General features: G+C 48.0%; 2 protein-coding genes across 4 annotated transcripts in view; one reads left to right on the top strand and one right to left on the bottom strand.

The window, feature by feature from the left end:
- Nucleotides 1-25,328, bottom strand: part of LOC144481893 (Golgi reassembly-stacking protein 2-like) — a 739,438-nt gene that overhangs the window by 534,327 nt on the left and 179,783 nt on the right. The window lies entirely within an intron of this gene.
- The window catches only part of LOC144481882 (rho guanine nucleotide exchange factor 25-like), a 193,107-nt gene that overhangs the window by 41,272 nt on the left and 126,507 nt on the right, over nt 1-25,328 (top strand). For all 3 annotated transcript variants that reach the window (XM_078201033.1, XM_078201034.1, XM_078201032.1), the window contains exon 2: nt 21,727-21,992. In XM_078201033.1, the coding sequence (XP_078057159.1) occupies nt 21,727-21,992 (266 nt within the window). The remainder of the gene's footprint in view (nt 1-21,726; nt 21,993-25,328) is intronic.

The raw sequence follows: 25,328 nt of genomic DNA, 5'->3' as shown, positions 1-25,328 counted from the left end.
GCAGTTCTAAAGGGAGGTGGGAGGTTAGTGATCGGGAGAGGCCCTGGAAAACAAAGATTAGGATCTTTAAGAAGGTGGAGTTGTTTAATCAGAAGCCAGTGTAGGTCAGCGCTTAACCCAGTGAGATGTACCCTTCACGGGAACGTTACACAATAGCATCGCGCACTGAGACCCAAAAGGACGGTATTTGGATGGGGCAGTGGTGATTAGATTGTGGTGCCTCTCTCTGTCAGAATGCCTGATTTCCCCTCAGAGTGGGACTGGGCTGGAACTCAATTCGCTGTATCTGGATATCCATCTGTGTTATTCAGAGACTCCACACTGGTTACAAAGAGATTCAGCATGGAAATGGCAGCGAACTCCAAAAATAACAATGATCGAATCCTCTCCGTGCCAACATCATCTCCTTGGCTGAAACCACTGATTGCGATCAGGAATCACTGCCGATTTAATATTGGCAAAGCTTTTAATCGCAATCCCAGAGAAGGGCTGTGAGAAAGCAGAGGAGCCTATCATTTAGCCCAGTGAGGCCCACTCTATCCAGGCTGCGGCCTACCCAGCGTGGACTCCGCCTCCCTAATTCCATCGAACAACAAATAGTGACTTGCGTTTATATAGTGCCTTTAGCGCAGTGAGATGCCCCAAAGGAATGTTATCGGACAAAATTTGAACCCCAGGGCCAGGTGGGCAAAATGGCGTCAACGTTGGTGGGACCAGGAGAATCCTGCCCTGAGCAACATAATTTTGGGAAATATTTAGATATCGCTCTTGGGGTTAAAGGGATCAAGGGATATGGGGGGAAGGGGACTGGGGGAATCAGGATATTGAAATTGATGACCAGTCATGGTTAAAATGGGGTGGCACGGTGGCACAGTGGTTAACACTGCTGCCTCACAGCGCCAGTGATCTGGGTTCGATTCCGGCCTTAGGTCACTGTCTGAGTGGAGTTTGCATGTTCTCCCCGTGTCTGTGTGGGTTTCCTCCGGGTGCTCCGGTTTCCTCCCACAGTCCAAAGATGTGCAGGTTAGGTGTATTGGCCATGCTAAATTATCCCTTAGCGTCCAAAGATGTGTAAGTTAGAATCATAGAATCCCTACAGTGCAGAAGGAGGCCATTCAGAGAAATCATAGAAATCATAGAAACCCTACAGTACAGAAAGAGGCCATTTGGCCCATCGAGTCTGCACCGACCACAATCCCACCCAGGCCCTATCCCCATATCCCTACATATTTACCCACTAATCCCTCCAACCTACGCATCTCAGGACACTAAGGGGAATTTTTAGCATGGCCAATCAACCTAACCCGCACATCTTTGGACTGTGGGAGGAAACCGGAGCACCCGGAGGAAACCCACGCAGACACGAGGAGAATGTGCAAACTCCACACAGACAGTGACCCAAGCCGGGAATTGAACCCAGGTCCCTGGAGCTGTGAAGCAGCAGTGCTAACCACTGTGCTACCGTGCCGCCCCAGTGCTACCGTGCCGCCCCATTCGGCCCATCGATCCAGCACCGACAACAATTCCACCCAGGCCCTCTCCCCATAACCCCATCTGTTTACCCCGCAAATCCCCCTGATACTAACGGGCAATTTAGCATGGCCAATCCACCTAACCCACACATCTTTGGACTGTGGGAGGAAACGGGAGCACCCGGAGGAAACCCACGCAGACACGGGGAGAATGTACAAACTCCACACAGACAGTGACCCAAGGCTGGAATTGAACCTGGGTCTCTGGCGCTGTGAGGCAGCAGTGCTAGCCACTGTGCGATAGTGAAGGTGGATTGGCCATGTAAGTTGCCCCTTAGTGTCCAAAGATGTGCAGGTTAGGTGGATTGGCCATGCTAAATTGCCCCTTAGTGTCCAAAGATGTGTAGGTTAGGTGGATTGGCCATGCTAAATTGTCCCTTAGTGTCCAAAGATGTGTAGGTTAGGTGGATTGGCCGTGCTAAATTGTCCCTTAGTATCTAAAGATGTGCAGGTTAGGTGGATTGGCCATGCTAAATTGCCCCTTAGTGTCCGAAGATGTGTGGGTTACGTGGATTGGCCATGCTAAATTGCCCCTTAGTATCCAAAGATGTATACGTTAGGTGGATTGGCCATGCTAAATTGTCCCTTAGTGTCCAAAGATGTGTAGGTTAGGTGGATTGGCCGTGCTAAATTGTCCCTTAGTATCCAAAGATGTGCAGGTTAGGTGGATTGGCCATGCTAAATTGCCCCTTAGTGTCCGAAGATGTGTAGGTTACGTGGATTGGCCATGCTAAATTGCCCCTTAGTATCCAAAGATGTGTAGGTTAGGTGGATTGGCCATGAGAAATTGTCCCTTAGTGTCCAGAGATGTGCAGGTTAGGTGGATTGGCCATGCTAAATTGTCCCTTAATGTCCAAAGATGTGCGGGTTAGGTGGATTGGCCATGCTAAATTGTCCCTTAATGTCCAAAGATGTGCGGGTTAGGTGGATTGGCCATGCTAAATTGTCCCCTTAGTGTCAGGGGGACTAGCAGGGTAAATATGTGGGGTTACGGGGATAGGGCGTGGGTGGGATTGTTGTCGCTGCAGGCCCGATGGGCCGAATGGCCTCCTTCTGCACTGAAGGGATCCTAAGATTCTATTCAATGAAAATGAATGGCGGAGCAGGCTCGAAGGGCCGAACGGCCTTCTCCGGCTTCTAGTTTCCATGTTGCTATAACACCTCTGGGAGATGTTAGAATAGGTGACCGAACGTTTAGGGAAACCATCGCTTTTGAGGAGGGAGGGTGTAAGAAAGGCAGAGTGGTTCCGTGAGTGGCTGGCGAAGCAGAGATTTTCTGCATTCACCCAACAATGGTATGTTGGCCTTCATTGCGAGAGGTTTCGAGTACAGGAGCAGGGATGTGTTGTTGCAATTATACAGGACCTTGGTGAATCATAGAATCACTACAGTGCAGAAGGAGGCCATTCGGCCCATCGAGTCTGCACCGACCACAACCCCACCCAGCCCCCATACATGTCAGCTCTCACATTTACCCTGCTAACCCCTCTAACCTACGCAACCCGGGAAACTAAGGGGTAATATAGCATGGCCAATCAACCTAACCCGCACATCTTTGGAGTGTGGGTGGAAACCGGAGCACCCGGAGGAAACCCACGCAGACACGGGGAGAATGTGCAAACTCTTCACAGACAGCGAGGCCACACCTAGAATATTGTGTGCAGTTTTGGCCTCCTTTTCTGAGGAAGGATGTTCTTGCTCTCGAGGGAGTGCAGAGAAGGTTTACCAGGCTGATTCCGGGGATGGCGGGACTGATGTATGAGGAGACATTGACTCGGTTAGGATTGTTTTCGCTGGAGTTCAGACGAATGAGGGGGGATCTCATAGAGACTTATAAAATTCTAACAGGACGAGACAGGATAGATGCAGGGAGGATGTTCCCGATGGTGGGGGAGTCCAGAACCAGGGGTCACAGTCTGAGGATTGGGGGTAGACCATTTAGGACGGAGGTGAGGAGACATTTCTTCACCCGGTGAGCCTGTGGAATTCATTCCCACAGGAAGTAGTTGATGCCAAAACATTGAATGTATTCAAGAGGCGGCTGGATATAGCACTTGGGGCGAATGGGATCAAAGGTTATGGGGAGAAAGCAGGATTAGGTTATTGAGTTGGATGATCAGCCATGATGGTGATGAATAGGGGAGCAGGATCGAAGGGCCGAATGGCCTCCTCCTGCTCCTATCTTCTATGCTTCTGTGTTTCTACCCTGTTTGAATGAATCCTGGCAAATTTGAATCAATGTTTTCAGCGGATTTTCCTCGATCCCAGCCTCTCTGGGGCCGTCCCACGAGCTGGTTTCCGTGTTAATTCTCCCCGTAAATCAGAGTAGCGTGTGTGGGTAGTTGAATCAAAGCTTCAGTGTGGTGGAGAGAGCCATTAATAGTGACATATTTAGTCATTATTTAGGGCAATGCTGTGTCATTAAACAAAGATGATAAAGCAAGAATTGGAGCTGCAGTTTCCCATCATGGTTCTATTTATAATCCCTGTTTCCCTGAAGAGATATTCAATCTGCAGGAACAGGATATGGTAGAAAGTGAGCCAGGAATTATTCATTCTAGGCACTATGTGTGTGTGTGCGTCTCTCATTGGGCCAGATCTTGCAGCGAGCGCCATGGTTATACTTTACCCCTCCGTTCAATAGCTCCAATTTCTTTTGCGGCCTAACTTCCCAGGTGGGGTGGGATGAGCCAATAGCGGTGCAGGAAGGGGCAATGGGGAAGGTGGGACATCAGTCAACAATGGGACCAATGGCCCATGTCGCTTTGCAGTGGGATTGAGCGACTTAGCAACAAGGGGAAGGGGAGAGAGAGGGGCGGGGGGGCAGGTAGAGTGAATTTGAGTCAAGTCGGAGAATTAACGAAGGGAGGGAAAGATTGAAGAGAGAGATCAGAGAATCCCTACAGTGCAGAACAGGCCATTCGGCCCATCGAGTCGACACCATCCCTCTGACAGAGTATCTTACCCAGGTCCTTTCCCCTGCCCTTCTTCATAAACCTACATATTTAATATGGCCAATCCACCTAACCTACACATCTTTGGACACTAAGGGGCAATTTAGCATGGCCAATCCACCTAACCCACACATCTTTGGACACTAAGGGACAATTTAGCATGGCCAATCCACCTAACCCACACATCTTTGGACAATAAGGGACAATTTAGCATGACCAATCCACCTAACCTACACATCTTTGGACACTAAGGGACAATTTAGCATGGCCAATCCACCTAACCCACACATCTTTGGACAATAAGGGACAATTTAGCATGGCCAATCCACCTAACCCACACATCTTTGGACACTAAGGGACAATTTAGCATGGCCAATCCACCTAACCCACACATCTTTGGACAATAAGGGACAATTTAGCATGGCCAATCCACCTAACCTACACATCTTTGGACACCAAGGGACAATTTAGCATGGCCAATCCACCTAACCCACACATCTTTGGACAATAAGGGACAATTTAGCATGGCCAATCCACCTAACGCACACATCTTTGGACAATAAGGGACAATTTAGCATGGCCAATCCACCTAACCCACACATCTTTGGACACTAAGGGACAATTTAGCATGGCCAATCCACCTAACCTACACATCTTTGGACAATAAGGGACAATTTAGCATGGCCAATCCACCTAACCTACACATCTTTGGACACTAAGGGACAATTTAGCATGGCCAATCCACCTAACCCACACATCTTTGGACAATAAGGGACAATTTAGCATGGCCAATCCACCTAACCCACACATCTTTGGACAATAAGGGACAATTTAGCATGGCCAATCCACCTAACCCACACATCTTTGGACAATAAGGGACAATTTAGCATGGCCAATCCACCTAACCTACACATCTTTGGACAATAAGGGACAATTTAGCATGGCCAATCCACCTAACCTACACATCTTTGGACAATAAGGGACAATTTAGCATGGCCAATCCACCTAACCTACACATCTTTGGACACTAAGGGACAATTTAGCATGGCCAATCCCCCTAACCTACACATCTTGGGGCACAGTAAGGAGCAATTTAGCATGGCCAATCCACCTAACCTGCACATGTTGGGACACTAAGGGGCAATTTAGCATGGCCAATCCCGCTAACCTACACATCTTGGAACACTGAGGGGCAATTTACCATGGCCAATCCCCATAACCTACACATCTTTGGACACGAAGGGACAATTTAGCATGGTCAATCCACTTAATTTACACATCGTTAGAGTGTGGGAGGAAACCGGAGCACCCGGAGGAAACCCACGCAGACACGGGGAGAACTTGCTAATCCACACAGTCACCCGAGGCTGGAATTGAACCCGGGTCCCTGGCGCCGTGAGGTAGCAGTGCTAACCACCGTGCCACCGTGCCGCCCTTTGATTCAACTGAGGCCTAGACTCAAAAGCAAGCCTGAATCAAAGGCAATTGTGATTGTAAAAGGCTGAGAACTCTTGTACACAGTGCGCCCATCAACCAGGCTGATTCAGAGAAGGGGAATTCTGTCTCAAGGGAGTTAAATGGCCTCTGTAATCTTACCAGGATTCCTTGATGGAAAATCAAACAAAAGGAAAAACTGTTTCAGTGAGAAATATAGGAAGGAGTTCTAAAGAAAACATTCCAGATTACAATATAAACAGAGGGAAGCAGGAAGTATGGAGAGGAAAGGTCTTTTATACAAATCCCCCCTGGGACAATGAGGCCCATGAAAATGCGGGAGGTTGTGTTGAGGCTGTGCTTTCTGACAGCTAAGATTAACTTCAGGGAAAGTATTTCAGCGTGAAAGTATACGAGGCTAGTCTTTGTGACCAAACACCCTTTCAAAGACATGTTGTTGCGTCATCCGGCCACATTCACACCCTGTCTGCCAAGGCATTAGAGCAGGGATGTGATTGGTCAGATTGGATCGGGCTGCGGAGGGGGGAGGAACCAATCATTGCAGGAGATTCCACCACCTGACCACCTGAGTCAAAATGGTTGCTGGGAGGTGCTGACAGTCCAGCCATTCTGAACTGCCTCGGAGAAATGTCATAGAATCATAGACACCCGACAGTGTAGACGAGGCCATTCGGCCCATCGAGCCTGCACCGACCCTCAGAAAAAGTATCTTACCCAGGCCCTCTCCCCTGCTCTATCCCTGTAACCCATTTAGCATGGCCAATCCACCTAACCTACACATCTTTGGACACTAAGGGACAATTTCGCATGGCCAATCCCCCTAACCTGCACATCTTTGGACACTAAGGGACAATTTAGCATGGCCAATCCACCTAACCGACACATCTTTGGACACTAAGGGACAATTTAGCATGGCCAATCCACCTAACCTACACATCTTTGGACACTAAGGGACAATTTATCATGGCCAATCCACCTAACCTGCACATCTTTGGACACTAAGGGACAATTTATCATGGCCAATCCACCTAACCGACACATCTTTGGACACTAAGGGACAATTTAGCATGGCCAATCCACCTAACCTGCACATCTTTGGACACTAAGGGACAATTTATCATGGCCAATCCACCTAACCGACACATCTTTGGACACTAAGGGACAATTTATCATGGCCAATCCACCTAACCGACACATCTTTGGACACTAAGGGGCAATTTAGCATGGCCAATCCACCTAACCCGCACATCTTGGACTGTGTGAGGAAACCGGAGCACCCGGAGGAAACCCACACAGACACGGGGAGAACGTGCAGACTCCGCACAGAGAGTGATCCAAGCCGGGAATTGAACCCGGGTCCCTGGCGCTGTGAGGCAGCAGTGCCAACCACTGTGCCACCATTCTGTCATATAGACTCGAAATGTTAACTCTGTTCCTCTCTCCACAGGTGCTGCCAGCCCTGCTGAGTTTTTCCAGCGTTTCCTTTTTTTATTATTCCGGTGACTAATTATTCCCAATCCCTGAGGCAAGTTACTCCCTGCCTCCCAGGGCTCCTGACGTCAGCGGTTGCGTGCTGACCGCCACTCTCGACACTTCAGCAGAGATCAGAGCAAGCGTGGGGCCCATCTCAGTCTCTGTGGCTCAGCCTCACACCAGCAACCAGGGCGGCAAGCAGCCAAAACAGTTTGACAAAGTTCTCTCAGAGTTTGGATCGATCAGTTAGAACTTAACTCCCAGTGAAGCAAAAGCAAGGAAGCGAGTTCTTACTTGAAGTCGAGGTCAATACATTGGTTCAAAGGGCAGATGTGGTGAGGCGGGACAGTTCGGGGGAGGGATGCAAGGAGGAGCTATGCACAGCTAAAAGGCTTTCAAGATGCTATTGATTGCACAGAAGTCAAGCCCAGACTTTATTTGGCGTTAGATTTATGGTCTGAAAATGCAAGATAGATTGCAGAACCATGTAAACAGATAGCTGTGCTTATTTAGATTTGCAAGAGGCAGTGAAATTGGTTATTTTTGATATGAATAACTCGCATTCCGAAGGGAATGTCACAAACAGGCAGCAGTGGGAGATAGCAGGAGGATACTGAGGCAAGTGGAGGTCAGCGGATGATGCTGTGGAATGAACAGCATTTCTCGAAACAGAGAGCTCCAGGCAAAGGAGATAAACGCCCAATTACAACCAAGATGATCAACATTTTCTTCCATGTCATGGACTAATGCTAATTCTCCAGCTGCGACCCAGATCTTACAGAACCCCTATAGTGCCATTCGGTCCATCGAGGCTGCACTGACAACTATCCCACCCAGTCCCTCTCCCCGTAATCCCATGTATTTACCCTTCTAATCCCCCTGACACTAAGGGGCAATTTAGCATGGCCAATCCCCCTAACCTGCACATCTTTGGACATTAAGTGGCAATTTAGCATGGCCAATCCACCTAACCTACACATCTTTGGACACTAAGGGACAATTTAGCATGGCCAATCCACCTAACCTACACATCTTTGGACACTAAGGGACAATTTAGCATGGCCAATCCCCCTAACCTGCACATCTTTGGACACTAAGGGACAATTTAGCATGGCCAATCCACCTAACCTACACATCTTTGGACACAAAGGGGCAATTTAGCATGGCCAATCCACCTCACCGACACATCTTTGGACACTAAGGGGCAATTTAGCATGGCCAATCCACCTAACCTACACATCTTTGGACACAAAGGGGCAATTTAGCATGGCCAATCCACCTCACCGACACATCTTTGGACACTAAGGGGCAATTTAGCATGGCCAATCCACCTCACCGACACATCTTTGGACACTAAGGGGCAATTTAGCACGGCCAATCCACCTAACCTGCACATCTTTGGACACTAAGGGGCAATTTATCATGGCCAATCCACCTAACCTGCACATCTTTGGACACTAAGGGGCAATTTAGCATGGCCAATCCACCTAACCTACACATCTTTGGACACTAAGGGGCAATTTATCATGGCCAATCCACCTAACCTGCACATCTTTGGACACTAAGGGGCAATTTAGCATGGCCAATCCACCTAACCTGCACATCTTTGGACATTAAGTGACAATTTAGCATGGCCAATCTACCTAACCTACACATCTTTGGACACTAAGGGACAATTTAGCATGGCCAATCCACCTAACCTGCACATCTTTGGACATTAAGTGACAATTTAGCATGGCCAATCCACCTAACCTACACATCTTTGGACACTAAGGGGCAATTTAGCATGGCCAATCCACCTAACCTGCACATCTTTGGACACTAAGGGGCAATTTAGCATGGCCAATCCACCTAACCTACACATCTTTGGACACTAAGGGGCAATTTAGCATGGCCAATCCACCTAACCTACACATCTTTGGACATTAAGTGACAATTTAGCATGGCCAATCCACCTAACCTACACATCTTTGGACCTTAATGGGCAATTTAGCATGGCCAATCCCCCTAACCTGCACAGCCATGATAATTGCCCCTTCGTGTCCAAAGATGTGTCGGTTAGATGGGATCAGCCACGATAAATCTGTGGGATTAGAGGGATAGGGCGGGGGAGAGGGCCTGGGTAAAATGTTCTGTCAGAGAGTCGGTGGGCTGAATGGCCTCTTACGCACTGTAGGGATTCTACGATTATGAATTTCCGCAGCATGTGAATATGCCATGTTGGCAGGACAGGATAATCGCAAAAGGCAGGAATGTTCAGAGGGCATTGACCAAGAACAGAAGGAGAAATGAGAGCTGTGGGGGAGGGGTTGGCGTTTAGATAATCCCTTCTCTCTGTGCTGTCTAGAGGTGCGATTCCAGTGCTGAAAGAAAGATAATTCGTGTGGACAGTGTGTACCATTCTTTTCACAGAATGATTTCCTGCAAAGGTAGACTTAGCAACAACAGTGCACACTGTTGTATAACCATGAGTGTTCTACAAAGATAGCGGAGATTTATATATTCATGACAGATGATGATATGTTGAGTTAGTCTGTCTGTGTTCATTGTGCCACTAAAGCAAGTTCTAATCCCAGGGGATTTTTTTTGAACAAGCTGTGAAAGGGGACATCACAGTCTTAGTGAAAGAGCGTTCGTATTCGATTAATGTTTAGCAAGTTCGTGAATGAGACCTGGCTGTGTGGTTGGGTGTTTTTACACAATCAGATAGAAACATAGAAACTAGAAGCCGGAGGAGACCATTCGGCCCCTCGAGCCTGCTCCGCCATTCATTTGATCACAGCTGATCATCAAATTCAAATCCTGATCTCTCCCCAACGCCCCCCATCCCCCGCTCACTCCCTCCCGCCATATCCCTTGATCCCTTTAGCCCCAAGAGCTATATCTAATTTTTTCCTGAAGTTCATAGCATCCCTACAGGGCAGGAGGCCATCCAGTCCATCGTGTCCGCACCAACCACAGTCCCACCCAGACCCTATGCACATAACCCCATACATTTACCTTGCTAATTCACCTGACACTAATTTAACATGGCCAATCAACCTGACCCCCACATCTTTGGACTGTGGGAGGAAACCGGAGCACCCGGAGGAAACCCACGCAGACACGGGGGAGAACGTGCAGACTCCACACAGACAGTGACCCGAGCCGGGAATCGAACCCGGGTCCCTGGCGCTGTGAGGCAACAGTGCTAACCCACTGTGCCACCGTGCCGCTCCTGGTTCAGGTCAGAAACTCCAAAATGTTTTATGAAGCCCGCCTGGATCATAATTTTTGCATCTTGAATTTGGCGAGGATAAGCCTGATATGTTCCACTTCAGGTATGATTCAAAAGACCCACTCGGGAGCTTTTGCCGAACAAAGTTTATTTAAGAATATAGTTAACATGTATAGGAAGAAAATTAACAAGAACTTTTATCAATTCACAAACAAGAAACAAAACAACCACTATAATGTATAACCCTTCAGGAATATCTCCAATGTGTTCCAATGAAATCCAAAATACATAGACAACAAAAGCCCTTTAAACAGGTTCAACACAGCACAGACTAATGCTCATGTGACACTGGAAATTGAGTCCTTTGGTTGCAGTCTGCAGTTCTCTGGATTCACTCTGAACAGTTTGAAGACAAGACAGCTTCCCCAAAGCACCAGGAGAGACTCTGGTCCAGCCCCCAACAACAGCAGATTTTCACCCGTCAGGAAAACAAGATCTTGTTTTCAGCGAACCAGCAGAATTTTCAAAATCAACAAGGAGAGAGGGAAAACACTTCGCTTTAGCTTGCTGTCCCTTCTAAAACTAAAACCTCAAAACCTGCAGCTCCAAACTGAAACTGAAGATCAATGCTTGTCACCTGACCTGCCCACAGTTATTTTTTATCCTCCCACCAATTACATCACCTGAGGCGGTGAGCAAGAGACACACTGACTGTGAGAATTGCAGAGATCATGATTTTTTAAAAAATCTCTTAAAGGTTCACTAATGTCACAAAATCACACAATCTTTTGGCCTCAGCTACTTTCTGTGGGAGTGAATTCCACACATTCACCACCCTCTGGGTGAAGAAATTTCTCCTCACCTCAGTCCTAAAAGGTTTACCCCTGATCCTCAAACTATGACCCCTAGTTCTGGACTCCCCCACCATCGGGAACATTCTTTCTGAATCTACCCTGTCTAACCCTGTTAGAATTTTATAAGTTTCTATGAGGTGGACATCTCATGGTCACATGATGATCAGACATACAAATGGATGTTCCCATTTCCTCAGGGAACAACATGAATGAATTGTTCAGACACTCTAGCCCATAATATAACCAATCTGGGCACATTAGTAAGACGAGAAATAGGATTGTGCTCACGTAACACTCGATAACTGCCTGGGCAATATGTTAAAGATTGCATTCAGAGTTCGTAGAATCGCTTCAGTGCAGAAGAGGCCATTCAGCCCATTGAGTCTGCACCAACACTCCGACATTATCGTACCCAGGCCCTCTCCACCGCCCTATCCCTGTGACTTTGTGCATTTACGATGGACAATCTGCCTAACCTGCACATCTTTGGACACTAAGGGACAATTTAGCATGGCCAATCCACCTAACCTGCACATCTTTGGACACTAAGGGGCAATTTAGCATGGCCAATCCACCTAACCTGCACATCTTTGGACACTAAGGGGCAATTTAGCATGGCCAATCCACCTAACCTACACATCTTTGGACACTAAGGGGCAACTTAGCATGGCCAATCCACCTAACCTACACATCTTTGGACACTAAGGGACAATTTAGCATGGCCAATCCACCTAACCTACACATCTTTGGACACTAAGGGGCAATTTAGCATGGCCAATCCACCTAACCTGCACATCTTTGGACATTGAGGGGCAATTTAGCATGGCCAATCCACCTAACCTACACATCTTTGGACACTAAGGGGCAATTTAGCATGGCCAATCCACCTAACCTACACATCTTTGGACACTAAGGGACAATTTAGCATGGCCAATCCACCTAACCTACACATCTTTGGACACTAAGGGGCAATTTAGCATGGCCAATCCACCTAACCTGCACATCTTTGGACATTGAGGGGCAATTTAGCATGGCCAATCCACCTAACCTACACATCTTTGGACACTAAGGGGCAATTTAGCATGGCCAATCCACTTAACCTACACATCTTTGGACACTAAGGGACAATTTAGCATGGCCAATCCACCTAACCTGCACATCTTTGGACATTGAGGGGCAATTTAGCATGGCCAATCCACCTAACCTACACATCTTTGGACACTAAGGGGCAATTTGGCATAGCCAATCCACCTAACTAGCACATCTTTGGACACGAAGGGACAATTTAGCAAGGCCAATCCACCTAACCTGCACATCTTTGGACATTGAGGGACAATTTAGCATGGCCAATCCACCTAACCTACACATCTTTGGACACTAAGGGGCAATTTAGCATGGCCAATCCACCTAACCTGTACATCTTTGGACAGGAAGGGTCAATTTCGTATGGTCAATCCACCTAACCCACACATCTTTGGCTAGTAAGGGGCAACTTAGCATGGCCAATTCACCTGACCTTTACATCTTTGGACTGTAACAGACAATTTATCATGGCCAATCCACCTAACCGACACAGCTTAGGACTGTGGGAGGAAACCGGAGCACCCTGAGGAAACCCACGCAGATACAGAGAGAATGTGCAAACTCCACACAGTCAGTGACCCAAGCTGGGAATCGAACCCGGGTCCCTGGCGCTGCGAGGCAGCAGTGATAAACACTGTGCCAACGCGCCGTCCTGGCTGAAGAGGGATTAATTTCAAAAGGATCCCTTTCCCTTGCGGATACCTTTTCCCAGTCCAATATATTTATGTTTTGAATGGAACCAAGATAACCAGGCTTTTTGAGTTAAAATAGAGTGAGTTTATTTGCTACTAAATGTGAGAAAAATGATAAAGCATATGCATACACATTCCCACAGATTAGAAATAAAAATGGAACCCAAAATTAAATAGGTAAAATAAAATCAGTGAATCAGTCTGACTTGTCCATGAGGTGAAGCGTTGCAGCCGTTGTGATTGGTGATTCCAGTTGTGCTGACTTCAACAGCTGAATAGTCGGTTTAGAGATTCCAGTGTTATGCGGGTTAGTGGAGAAGCTGCCCTGCTTCCTTTGCAGCTGTGGCTTTGCGGAATTGGCAGTCAGAGAGCAAGTTACCTGTAAAATATTTGTAGGGGTCTACTGCTGTTTTTCCTTCTGTGTCACACACTCTGACATACCCAGCACTTGTCCACACTGGCCTTCATAGCGAGAGGATTTGAGTATAGCAATAGGGATGTTTTGCTGCAATTGTACAGGGCGTTGGTGAGGCCACACCTGGAGTATTGTGTGCAGTTTAGGTGTCCTTATCTGAGAAAGGATGTCCTTGCTATAGAGGGAGTGCAGCGAAGGTTTACCAGGCTGATTCCTGGGATGGCAGGTCTGTCATATGAGGAGATTCTAAGTCAGTTAGGATTATATTCACTGGAGTTTAGAAGAGTGAGAGGGGATCTCATAGAAACTTATAAAATTCTAACAGGATTAGACGGGGTAGATTCAGAAAGAATGTTCCCGATGATGGGGGAGTCCAGAACTCGGGGTCATAGTTTGAGGATAAGGGGTAAACTTATAAAATTCTGACAGGATTAGACAGGGTAGATTCAGAAAGAATGTTCCCGATGATGGGGGAGTCCAGAACTAGGGGTCATAGTTTGAGGATAAGGGGTAAACCTTTTAGGACTGAGGTGAGGAGAAATTTCTTCACCCAGAGGGTGGTGAATGTGTGGAATTCACTCCCACAGAAAGTAGTTGAGGCCAAAACGTTGTGTGATTTCAAGAAGAAATTAGATATCGCTCTTGGGGCTAAAGGGATCGAGGGATATGAGGGGAAAGGGGGAATCAGGATATTGAATTTGAGTACAGGAATAGGGATGTTTTGCTGCAATTGTACAGGGCGTTGGTGAGGCCACATCTGGAGTATTATGTGCAGTTTTGGTGTCCTTATCTGAGGAATATTTGTAAATTCCACACATTCACCACCCTCTGGGTGAAGAAATTTCTCCTCACCTCAGTCCTAAAAGGTTTACCCCTTATCCTCAAACTATGACCCCTAGTTCTGGACTCCCCCACCATCGGGAACATTCTTTCTGAATCCACCCTGTCTAATCCTGTTATCACCAATATGAATGGCGGAGCAGGCTCGAAGGGCCAAAAGGCCTACTCCTGCTTCTAGTTTCTATGTTTCTATGATTCCAAACTCTGACGCGACAGCCCCCGCCGAGGCAAGTTAAGCAAAAACAAAACTTCAGACAGTACTTCCAAACTGATGTCTTACAAATGTCTTCAAAAAAGAACAAAGTGCTTGAAGGAGTTGCACTGGTAAGTGATGAAAACAGGATCATTTGCATATGGCAGTGACATCTCTACCTCCTGCTGTCACCAGTAAAGACTGTAACCTTTTAATCGTTGAATAGAGTCGACAAGTTGTCTAAGCGGCGATGATGACTGTTGGCTGAGGGATGTTTTAATGAATATCGATGAAAAGCTCGCTGGGACTTCAAAGTCCTGAAAGGCAGATGCATCACTTCTTTTACAATATTGCAATGTGCATGACGCTCCCAGCTTCGGAAGACAGATATTTCACACTGTCACACGGTGAACCTGGCAACTCGATAGACGGCTGGCAATGACGGATGTGCTCCTTCTCATTAGAATACATTCCGTGTGGGTTTCCTCTGCGCTGGCAGAGATCCACTCACTTTTACCTGAATTGCTTCCTCATTTTCCGAGATCGAAACTCCTCGCTTTGATCGGAATGTCTTGAGGGTGCGATGAGGTCAAGTCAGTAGGTTTAGAGTCTGACTGAGTCGCGTTTTGTGGTCGAAAGGCATGGACAAAGAACAGAACAGCACAGGAACAGGCCCTTCGGCCCACCAAGCCTGTGCCAACACTAAAGTTCGACACAGCAGCAACACGACTTGCCAATCTCTATGCCCCGACCGATGAAGTTAAGCATGCCTTGTATCTGTCGAGTTGACCTCTCTCATTGTGAACCTCACAACAGTTTATAAAACAAACGTGTTTGATCAATCCTTTATCGGCTTTTGTGAAGGAGATGTGGAGTTCTCCCCATGCCTGCATGGGTTTCCTCCGGGTGCTCCGGTTTCCTCCCACAGTCCAAAGGCATGCAGGTCTTTCCAAATTAAAGACCTTTTGCCTCTACGCGGTCCTTATCCCTCTATTCCCTGCCTATTCACGTAACTGTCAAGATGCCTCTTAAACGTTGCTATTGTATCTGCTTCTACCACCCCCTCTGGCAGCGCATTCCAGGCATTCACCACCCTCTGGGCGGGATTTTCCAGCCCCGTTCGCCCCAAGTCTGGAAAATCCCACCCTCTACTACTACCTCTGGCAGCTTGTTCCAGACACTCACCACCCTCTGTGTGAAAAAATTGCCCCTCTGGACCCTTTTGTATCTCTCCCCTCTCACCTTAAACCTATGCCCTCTAGTTTTAGACTCCCCTACCTTTAGGAAAAGATATTGACTACCTAGCTGATCTGTGCCCCTCATTATTTTATAGACCTCTATAAGATCGCCCCTCAGCCTCCTACGCTCCAGGGAAAAAAAGTCCCAGTCTATCCAGCCTCTCCTGATAACTCAAACCATCAAGACCCGGAAGCATCCTAGTAAATCTTTTCTGCACTCTTTCTAGTTTAATAATATCCTTTCTATAATAGGGTGATCAGAACTGTACACAGTATTCCAAGTGTGGCCTTACCAATGTCTTGTACAACTTCAACAAGACGTCCCAACTCCTGTATTCAATGTTCTGATCAATGAAACCAAGCATGCTGAATGCCTTCTTCACCATTCTGTCCACCTGTGACTCCACTTTCAAGGAGCTATGAACCTGTACCCCTAGATCTCTTTGTTCTGTAACTCTCCCCAACACCCTACCATTAACTGAGTAAGTCCTGCCCTGGTTCAATCTACCAAAATGCATCACCTCGCATTTGTCTAAATTGAACTCCATCTGCCATTTGTCAGCCCACTGGCCCAATTGATCAAGATCCCGTTGCAATCGGAGATAACCTTCTTCACTGTCCAATATGCCACCAATCTTGGTGTCATCTGCCAACTGTTCCTTCCCACCCCACATTAAAAGAATGCGGGCCACTAACTGCTCTCTCCTGGTTTGTCTGGACCCTGCCCTCACTCCCCCTACCCCACAGGCCTGAATTGGTAGGCGCAATGTGAGCTCGAGACAATTGGCAAATAGTGACCCCATGCTCCAGGACAGATCTAATCAATTTGGCTCCACACAAGCTAGCTCACCTGATGAAGGAGCAGCACTCCGAAAGCTCGTGATTCCAAATAAGCCTATTGGACTTTAACCTGGAGTTGTGAGACTTCTTACTGTGCCCAACCCAGTCCAATGCCGGCATCTCCACATCTTGGCTTTATACAGGGCTCGATATACGAGCTCCACCCTGGTTGGCTCATTCCCAATCCTCAGGGAGCTCATGTTCAACAAATCCAATTGGGAGGTCAATTAATGATTCCTCATGCAGATCACGGGGGTTATCACAGGAACTCTCTGCCTCAGAAGACGGTGGAGGCGGGGTTAATGAATATTTATAAGGCAGATAGATAGATAGTAGATAGATTCTTGTCGGCAAGGGGGTGAAAGGTTATCGGGGGGTTGATGGGAATGTGGAACTCAACACAAACAGATCAGCCATGATCTTATTGAATGGCAGAGCAGGCTCGAGGGGCCGAATGGCCTTCTCCTGTTCCTATTTTGTATGTTTTTATGCCGTTCACTCGACAGGCGCCTCACGGGAGCGTCACGAGATGCTGCTTGAGCTTTTGCAGCCCTCACAAAATCAGGCTTTAAAATTTCACTTGCGTGCAATTGTCGGCTGCCGAGCAACCTCTCTCAGCCCCTCTCGAGGCAAGCAGTGAATTTCGATCGGAGTCTGGTGTCCGTTTGGACCCGGGGGGGGGGGGGGGGTGTGTGGGGGGGAGGGGGGGCGGGATCCGTGCCCGAATATCCAGTATCACTCTTGACCAGGGGGTCAGGGTGGTATATGTGGGAGGCCGAAACCCCCCCAACGCGGGCGAGGACCATTATGAGAGGGAGTCGGAAAATGAGGGATGACGTTTGATTGTTATACTGAGCTAACAACCAAGACCCCTGAAACAAATGACCCAAACAGAGCGTTTAGCAAAGAAGACATTAAAGACAGTTTCTCCCTTCAAGTTGAAGCCAAGTGCTTCCTGTTTTGAGCAGAGGGGCATCCAAGAGTTTGGAAGCAGGGGGGAGGGTGGGGGGGAACAGTTTGTTGGAACGATGAGCGGTAACTATAGTTACCAAGCATGAGGGCCCATGGCAGTGTGGTGTGGGAGTGGGGAGGAAGTGCGATGGAATGCTCTCCTTGCTTCCTGACCGTTCAGTCACGGCATTCTTTTGTGAGCTTGGTGTCGCCTGAAAAGCTCCCCAAGGAGACACAGCCCGAATAAATCCGCCCAAAGGAGCGAGAGCCTAACTAGGCCGCCCTGCGATAACATAAACTGGGCCTTGAGTCACTGGAAACTACTCAGAAGCCCATTATCACCAAGTGTTCAATGGCAATCTGACACTGTTCAGAGGCCTCAGATCGGGGAGGTGATGGCCTAGTGATATTATCGCGAAACTATTAATCCAGAAACTCAGCTAATGTTCTGGGGACCTGGGTTCGAATCCCACCATGGCAGATGGTGGAATTTGAATCTAATAAAAAATATTTAGAAAGCCGATGGCCGATGTGGTATTACCGTTGGACCAGTAATCCAGAAACTCAGCTAATGTTCTGGGGGACATGGGTTTTTTTCAGTGCTAACCCCAGTGCCACTCGAATGTATGTATCCTGATTTAAGGTACCATTTTTTGCCCTCACACAATGAGGTCTTTAACTTTGATCATGTTCCTCTGTCTAGGTCAAATACTTCCTTTGATTTGATTTATTGTTGTCACATGTTTATTCATTTGTGGCACACGGGCGTCGCTGGCTGGGCCAGCATTTATTGCCCATCCCTAGTTGCCTGAGGGCAGTTGAGAGTCAACCACATTGCTGTGTCTCTGGAGTCACATGTAGGCCAGACCGGGTAAGGATGGCAGATTTCCTCCCCTAAAGGAAACCAGATGGGCTTTTCTGACAATGGTTTCATCAGTAGATTCTTAATTCCAGATATTTTTTTCAAATTCCACCATCTGCCGTGGCGGGATTCGAACCCGAGTATATTAGCTGAGTTTCTGGATTAATATTCTGGTGATAATACCACGAGGCCATCGCCTCCCCCCCACCCCGCCCCCCGATGAATGTGCTCTCACCAATGCCCTACACAATTGCAGTAAAATATTCCTACTTTTATATTCCATTCCCCTTGCAATAAACACCAACACCATTCACTTTCCTAATCATTGCTGTATCTGCATACTAGCTTTTTGTAATTCATGTAAAAAGTCACCCAGATCCCTCTGTACCTCAGAGTTCTGCAATCTCTTTTCATTTAAATAATATGCTGCTTTTCTATTCTTCCTGACTTTGACAAAACTGTACATTCAAGAAATGTATTTGTGTCATGTTTCTTGTGCAGGATTTCTATTGTCGGTGCCGCTTTGTCTGTACCTGGCAGCTGCTGTTGTTACTGCAGCAACATAATTGATCCTAATTGCTGGAATGTTTGTTTTAATCTGGACTAATGCAGGGTTATTATTTTAATGTTTTCCCCTGGGCTTTTCCAGAGTAGGGTTTGATTAGGTTGACAAGTAAGGTCATGTGACTGGGCAGGGCTCGGCTCACAGAGAGAAACCCAGCTCATTTGCTGTTTGGGAGCTGCAGAGAGAGGAAATAGATCTCTGCCTGTCTATTTCTCTCTTTGGAGATCGACATCTGCCAGGAAATAGTATCTCTCTCTGAAGTTCTGCTGTTTGAAGGTAGATCTTTCTCTGGAAACTGCTGTGTGGGAGTTAGAAGGCAGGTGTCTTTCTGTGTCTGTCCAGAGGGGTTAAAAGGCTGGAAATCTAGCATCTACATGAATGTATCTGTTTTTGCTGCTATGCCTATGGGGATTTGTATGCCTCTGGGGATAGTGCTTAAATTGGAACTGTAGAGATAGCTAGCTGTTATACTTTATCATGTTTAAGTGTTTTAATTGTTAAAAGTTATGCTAATTCTTTTTGTTATATTCAAACTGTTCTTAAATCAACTTGGTTTGAATAAAAACTACCTAGTGGGGCAATTGAATTATACCTGGAGCAAAACACCTTATGCTCACACAAATCCCAAAGTTGGGGTCTCGGCTAACTTCATAATGTACCTTGGAGTTACTGATTTGGACCCGAACACTGTCAAAGTGCGCAATTCATATTTTCCCACATCATACTCCATCTGCTAAATATTTGCCCACTCATGAATGCACCAGACTTCTGCTAGGCCGGAGCCTGAACCTAGATTTAGCTGGCTCGAATATCTGATTATCCTCACCAATCCAGGCTTCACTTTTCAGTCTGCCTTTGAATGAATTTCGGTCATAAGCAGTTTAATCAGCCCCAGACTAAAACCTGGGATGGACAGATTGTTTTGGTCTCTCAGGGAATCCTGGGATATGGGGAGTAGGACGGAACGTGGAATCGAGATTGAAGATCAGCCATGATGGTATTGAATGGCGGAGCAGGTTTGACAGGCCATCTGGTCTACTCCTGCTCCTATTTCTTCCATTCCTTGAAATAGTCTTTTTATTTGCAGGCCATTCAGCCCAACAGGCCAATACTGGTGTTCATGCTCCACATGAACCACTTCCCACATGATCACATTTCACCCCGGGCGGCACGGTGGCACAGTGGTTAGCACTGCTGCCTCACAGCGTCAGGGACCTGGGTTCGATTCCCGGCTTAGGTCACTGTCTGTGTGGAGTTTGCACATTCTCCTCGTGTCTGCGTGGGTTTCCTCCGGGTGCTCCGGTTTCCTCCCACAGCCCAAAGACATGCAGGTTAGATGGATTGGCCGTACTAAATTCTCCCTCAGTGTACCCGAACAGATGCCGGAGTGTGGTGACTGGGGGATTTTCACAGTAACTTCATTGCAGTGTTAATGTAAGCCGACTTGTGACACTAATAAATAAACTTAAACTAAGGGGCAATTTAGCATGGCCAATCCACCTAACCTACACATCTTTGGACACTAAGGGGCAATTTAGCATGACCAATCCACCTAACCTACACATCTTTGGACACTAAGGGGCAATTTAGCATGGCCAATCCACCTAACCTGCACATCTTTGGACACGAAGGGGCAATTTAGCATGACCAATCCACCTAACCAGCACATCTTTGGACACTAAAGGGCAATTTAGCATGGCCAATCCACCTAACCTACACATCTTTGGACACTAAGGGGTAATTTAGCATGGCCAATCCACCTAACTTACACATCTTTGGACACTAAGGGGCGGCACGGTGGCACAGTGGTTAGCATTGCTGCCTCACAGCTCCAGGGACGCGGGTTCAATTCCCGGCCCTGGGTCACTGTCTGTCTGGAGTCTGCACGTTCTCCCCGTGTCTGCGTGGGTTTCCTCCGGGTGCTCCAGTTTCCTCCCACAGTCTGAAAGACGTGCTGGTTAGGTGCATTGGCCGTGCTAAATTCTCCCTTTGTGTACTCAGTGTAACTCCACGGAGGTGAAAGTTCCATCACCAAGTAACTTTATTTACATATATCCGTACACCGCCAGCTCTCCAGTAGCTCCCTGCTGAATGCAGGCTGGGAGTCTGACACACCTGCTTTAAATAGGGAGCATGAGGCTCCCTGATTTAACCATCAATTAGGATTCATCAGGCAGTTCATACTCCAGCAAGCCAAACCATTAGCCTGGCTGAAGTCACCACAGTATCCAAACAGGTGCCGGAGTGTGGTGACTGGGGGATTTTCACAGTGACTTCATTGCAGTGTTAATGTAAGCCGAATTGTGACACTCATAGATAAACTTGAATTTTTAAGTGAAAACATCTACTGTACATTTATCGTTGTGATAGGGCAAATATCTCGATCCGGCCAGTCCTGGGTCTTCGAGAGAAATGATTCCCAACCAGTTCAATATTCCCTGAGAGTTCTGATAGGACCGTCGTGATGAAGGTTTAACATTCGGAAGCTTGGTCCCGCTCAAATGTTGGAGCGGAGAGGGAGCAAGCCGAGCTATGAGTGACTCCTGTCTCTCTTTCTCCCAGAGTCGTACTCCGTGACGGGAAGCGACGGCAGTATCTCCACTTCCGTGGCCTCCATCCAGCCGCAGCCCTCCACCAGCTCGGCTCCGAGCTCGCCTGGTACCAAGCGCTCGGTGAGCACGCTGAAGAAGTGGCTGACCAGCCCCGTGCGGAAGCTCAGCAGCGGCAAGGCGGACAGGCAGGTGAAGAAGCTGCAAAGCAAACCCAAGAAGGCCGAGTGGAGAAAAAGCATCGACCTGGGGATTATCAACAAAGGGAGCGAAGATGTGGTAAGCCCTTTCCTTTCACTAAAGTCCTTCCAATGCTCATCACGTCATTCCGCTTGTTTTTGTAAACTCAGTTGCTCAGTTCATTTTGTAGTCCTTGTCGAAAGACACATCGGCAGAGCTTGCCGCTGTTATCAGACAGAAGGTGACAAATCTCTTGAGGCCTAAAACCCGTAAGCTCGCCAAGCCAACTTTACCAGGATAAAGCTTTCCACGCGAATGCTTAGCTTAGCTGCATACAATCATAGAATCCCCACAGTGCAGGAGGCCATTCGGCCCATCGGGTCTGCACTGACTCGCCAACAGAGCATCCTACCCAGGCCCACCCCCTGCCCTAACCCCGTAACCCCACAGCCAATCCACCTAACCTACACATCTTTGGACACTAAGGGGCAATTTAGCATGGCCAATCCACCTAACCTGCACATCTTTGGACACTAAGGAGCAATTTAGCATGGCCAATCCCCCTAACCCGCACATCTTTGGACACTAAGGAGCAATTTAGCATGGCCAATCCCCCTAACCCGCACATCTTTGGACACTAAGGGACAATTTAGCATGGCCAATCCCCCTAACCCGCACATCTTTGGACACTAAGGAGCAATTTAGCATGGCCAATCCCCCTAACCCGCACATCTTTGGACACTAAGGGACAATTTAGCATGGCCAATCCACCTAACCTACACATCTTTGGACACTAAGGGGCAATTTAGCATGGCCAATCCACCTAACCTACACATCTTTGGACACTAAGGAGCAATTTAGCATGGCCAATCCCCCTAACCTACACATCTTTGGACACTAAGGAGCAATTTAGCATGGCCAATCCCCCTAACCTGCACATCTTTGGACACTAAGGGGCAATTTAGCATGGCCAATCCACCTAACCTGCACATCTTTGGACACTAAGGCGCAATTTAGCACGGCCAATCCACCTAACCTGCACATCTTTGGACACTAAGGGGCAGTTTAGCATGGCCAATCCACCTAACCCGCACACCTTTGGACACTAAGGGGCAATTTAGCACGGCTAATCCCCCTAACCTACACATCTTTGGACACTAAGGGGCAATTTAGCATGGCCAATCCACCTAACCTGCACATCTTTGGACACTAAGGGGCAGTTTAGCATGGCCAATCCACCTAACCTGCACATCTTTGGACTGTGGGAGGAAACCGGAGCACCCGGAGGAAACCCACGCAGACACGAGGAGAATGTGCAAACTCCACACAGACAGTGACCCGAGCCGGGAATCGAACCCGGGTCCCTGGAGCTGTGAAGCAGCAGTGCTAACCACTGGGCTACCGTGACGCCCTACACATCTGGGTAGAGGGAGACAGAAGGAGAGAAACAGTGGGAGAGAGACAGACAGAGGGAGAGAGACAGAGGGAGCGAGAAAGAGGGAGGGAGAGAGAGAGACGGAAGGAGTGAGAGAAACCAACAGAGGGAGAAAGATAGAGGGAGGGAAACAGTGAGAGAGAGGGAGGGAGGGAAAGAGGGAGGGTGAGTGGGAGAGAAAGAGAGAGAAAGAGAGAGAAAGAGAGAGACACAGAGAGAGAGACAGAGGGAGAGAGAGACAGAGAGAGAGAGACAGAGGGAGAGAGAGAGACAGACGGAGAGAGAGAGACAGAGAAGGAGAGAGAGTCAGTGAGACAGAGAGAGAGAGAGAGAGACAGAGAGAGAGACAGAGAGAGAGACAGAGAGAGAGACAGAGAGAGAGGGAGAGAGAGACACAGAGAGAGAGACAGAGGGAGAGAGAGACAGAGAGAGAGAGACAGAGGGAGAGAGAGACAGACGGAGAGAGAGAGACAGAGAAGGAGAGAGAGTCAGTGAGACAGAGAGAGAGACAGAGAGACAGAGAGACAGAGAGAGAGGGAGAGAGAGACACAGAGAGAGAGACAGAGGGAGAGAGAGACAGAGAGAGAGAGAGACAGAGGGAGAGAGAGACAGACGGAGAGAGAGAGACAGAGAAGGAGAGAGAGTCAGTGAGACAGAGAGAGAGACAGAGAGACAGAGAGAGAGAGACAGACGGAGAGAGAGAGACAGAGAGAGAAGGAGAGAGAGAGTCAGTGAGACAATGAGAGAGAGAGACAGAGAGAGAGACAGAGGGAGAGAGCGACAGAGAGAGAGAGACAGAGAGAAGGAGAGAGAGAGAGAGACAGAGAGAGAGAGAGACAGAGGGAGAGAGCGACAGAGAGAGAGAGACAGAGGGAGAGAGAGACAGATGGAGAGAGAGAGACAGAGAGAGGAGAGAGAGTCAGTGAGACAGAGAGAGAGAGAGAGAGAGACAGACAGAGAGAGAGAGACAGACGGAGAGAGAGAGACAGAGAGAGAAGGAGAGAGAGAGAGAGAGTCAGTGAGACAGAGAGAGAGAGACAGAGAGAGAGAGACAGAGAAAGGGAGAGAGAAGGGAATGGAAACCAGTGTTACTGTGAACCTTCACAGTGATGGCAGTTCAACAGCTAATTCACGAACCAGATGTTGCAGACTCCTAAGGCAGAGGTGGACCTTTACATCTGGGTCGGCTGCAGACTAAGCGCCATGATTCACCAACAGCCTGGTTCCCGCTCTATCACGGTTACCAGGATGATAGAGGCCGAGCTGGACCTGGGTATTTCTTGTCTAAAAATTCCTGTGCAGCCATTCTCAGAAAGTATGAGACAGAAAAGGTGAGAGAGGGAGTGGAGCTCGCTCTGAGTGTAGCGAGAGAGCAGCGTACAGCTCCTGCCTTACCTCTCACCTCTTCACTTCCTGAGCTCCGCAGGCTGCATTCTCTTTGTAAAGGTTCCTCTCACACACACTTTAAATCACACCCAGTCTACACTGGATTCACCACTCAGTCAATACGGTGCAGAAGGAGGCCATTCGGCCCATAATACTCCTCCTGGCCACTAGTGGCCGCAGATCTCTTATCCATTGGTGGAATAGCGTTGCACAGTTCATGGCATGAGGCTGCTGCACATTGGAGAACAAAGAGAAGGTGATGGCCTAGTGGTATTATCGCTGGACTATTAACCCAGAAACTCAGCTAATGTTCTGGGGACCCGGGTTCGAATCCCGTCACAGCAGATGGTGGAATTTGAATTCAATATAAAATATCTGGAATTAAGAATCGACTGATGAAACTATTGTCGGAAAAACCCATCTGGTTCACTAATGTCCCTTTAGGGAAGGAAATCTGCAGTCCTTACCCGGTCTGGCCTACATGTGACTCCAGAGCCACAGCAATGTGGTTGACTCTCAACTGCCCTCAGGCAACTAGGGATGGGCAATAAATGCTGGCCCAGCCAGCGACGCCCATGTCCCAAGAATGAATAAAAAGAAGGGAACCTCATTTA

This window comes from Mustelus asterias, chromosome X (assembly GCF_964213995.1).
Source record: "Mustelus asterias chromosome X, sMusAst1.hap1.1, whole genome shotgun sequence".
Lineage (NCBI taxonomy): Eukaryota > Metazoa > Chordata > Chondrichthyes > Carcharhiniformes > Triakidae > Mustelus > Mustelus asterias.
This window is presented reverse-complemented; position numbering and strand designations above follow the sequence as displayed.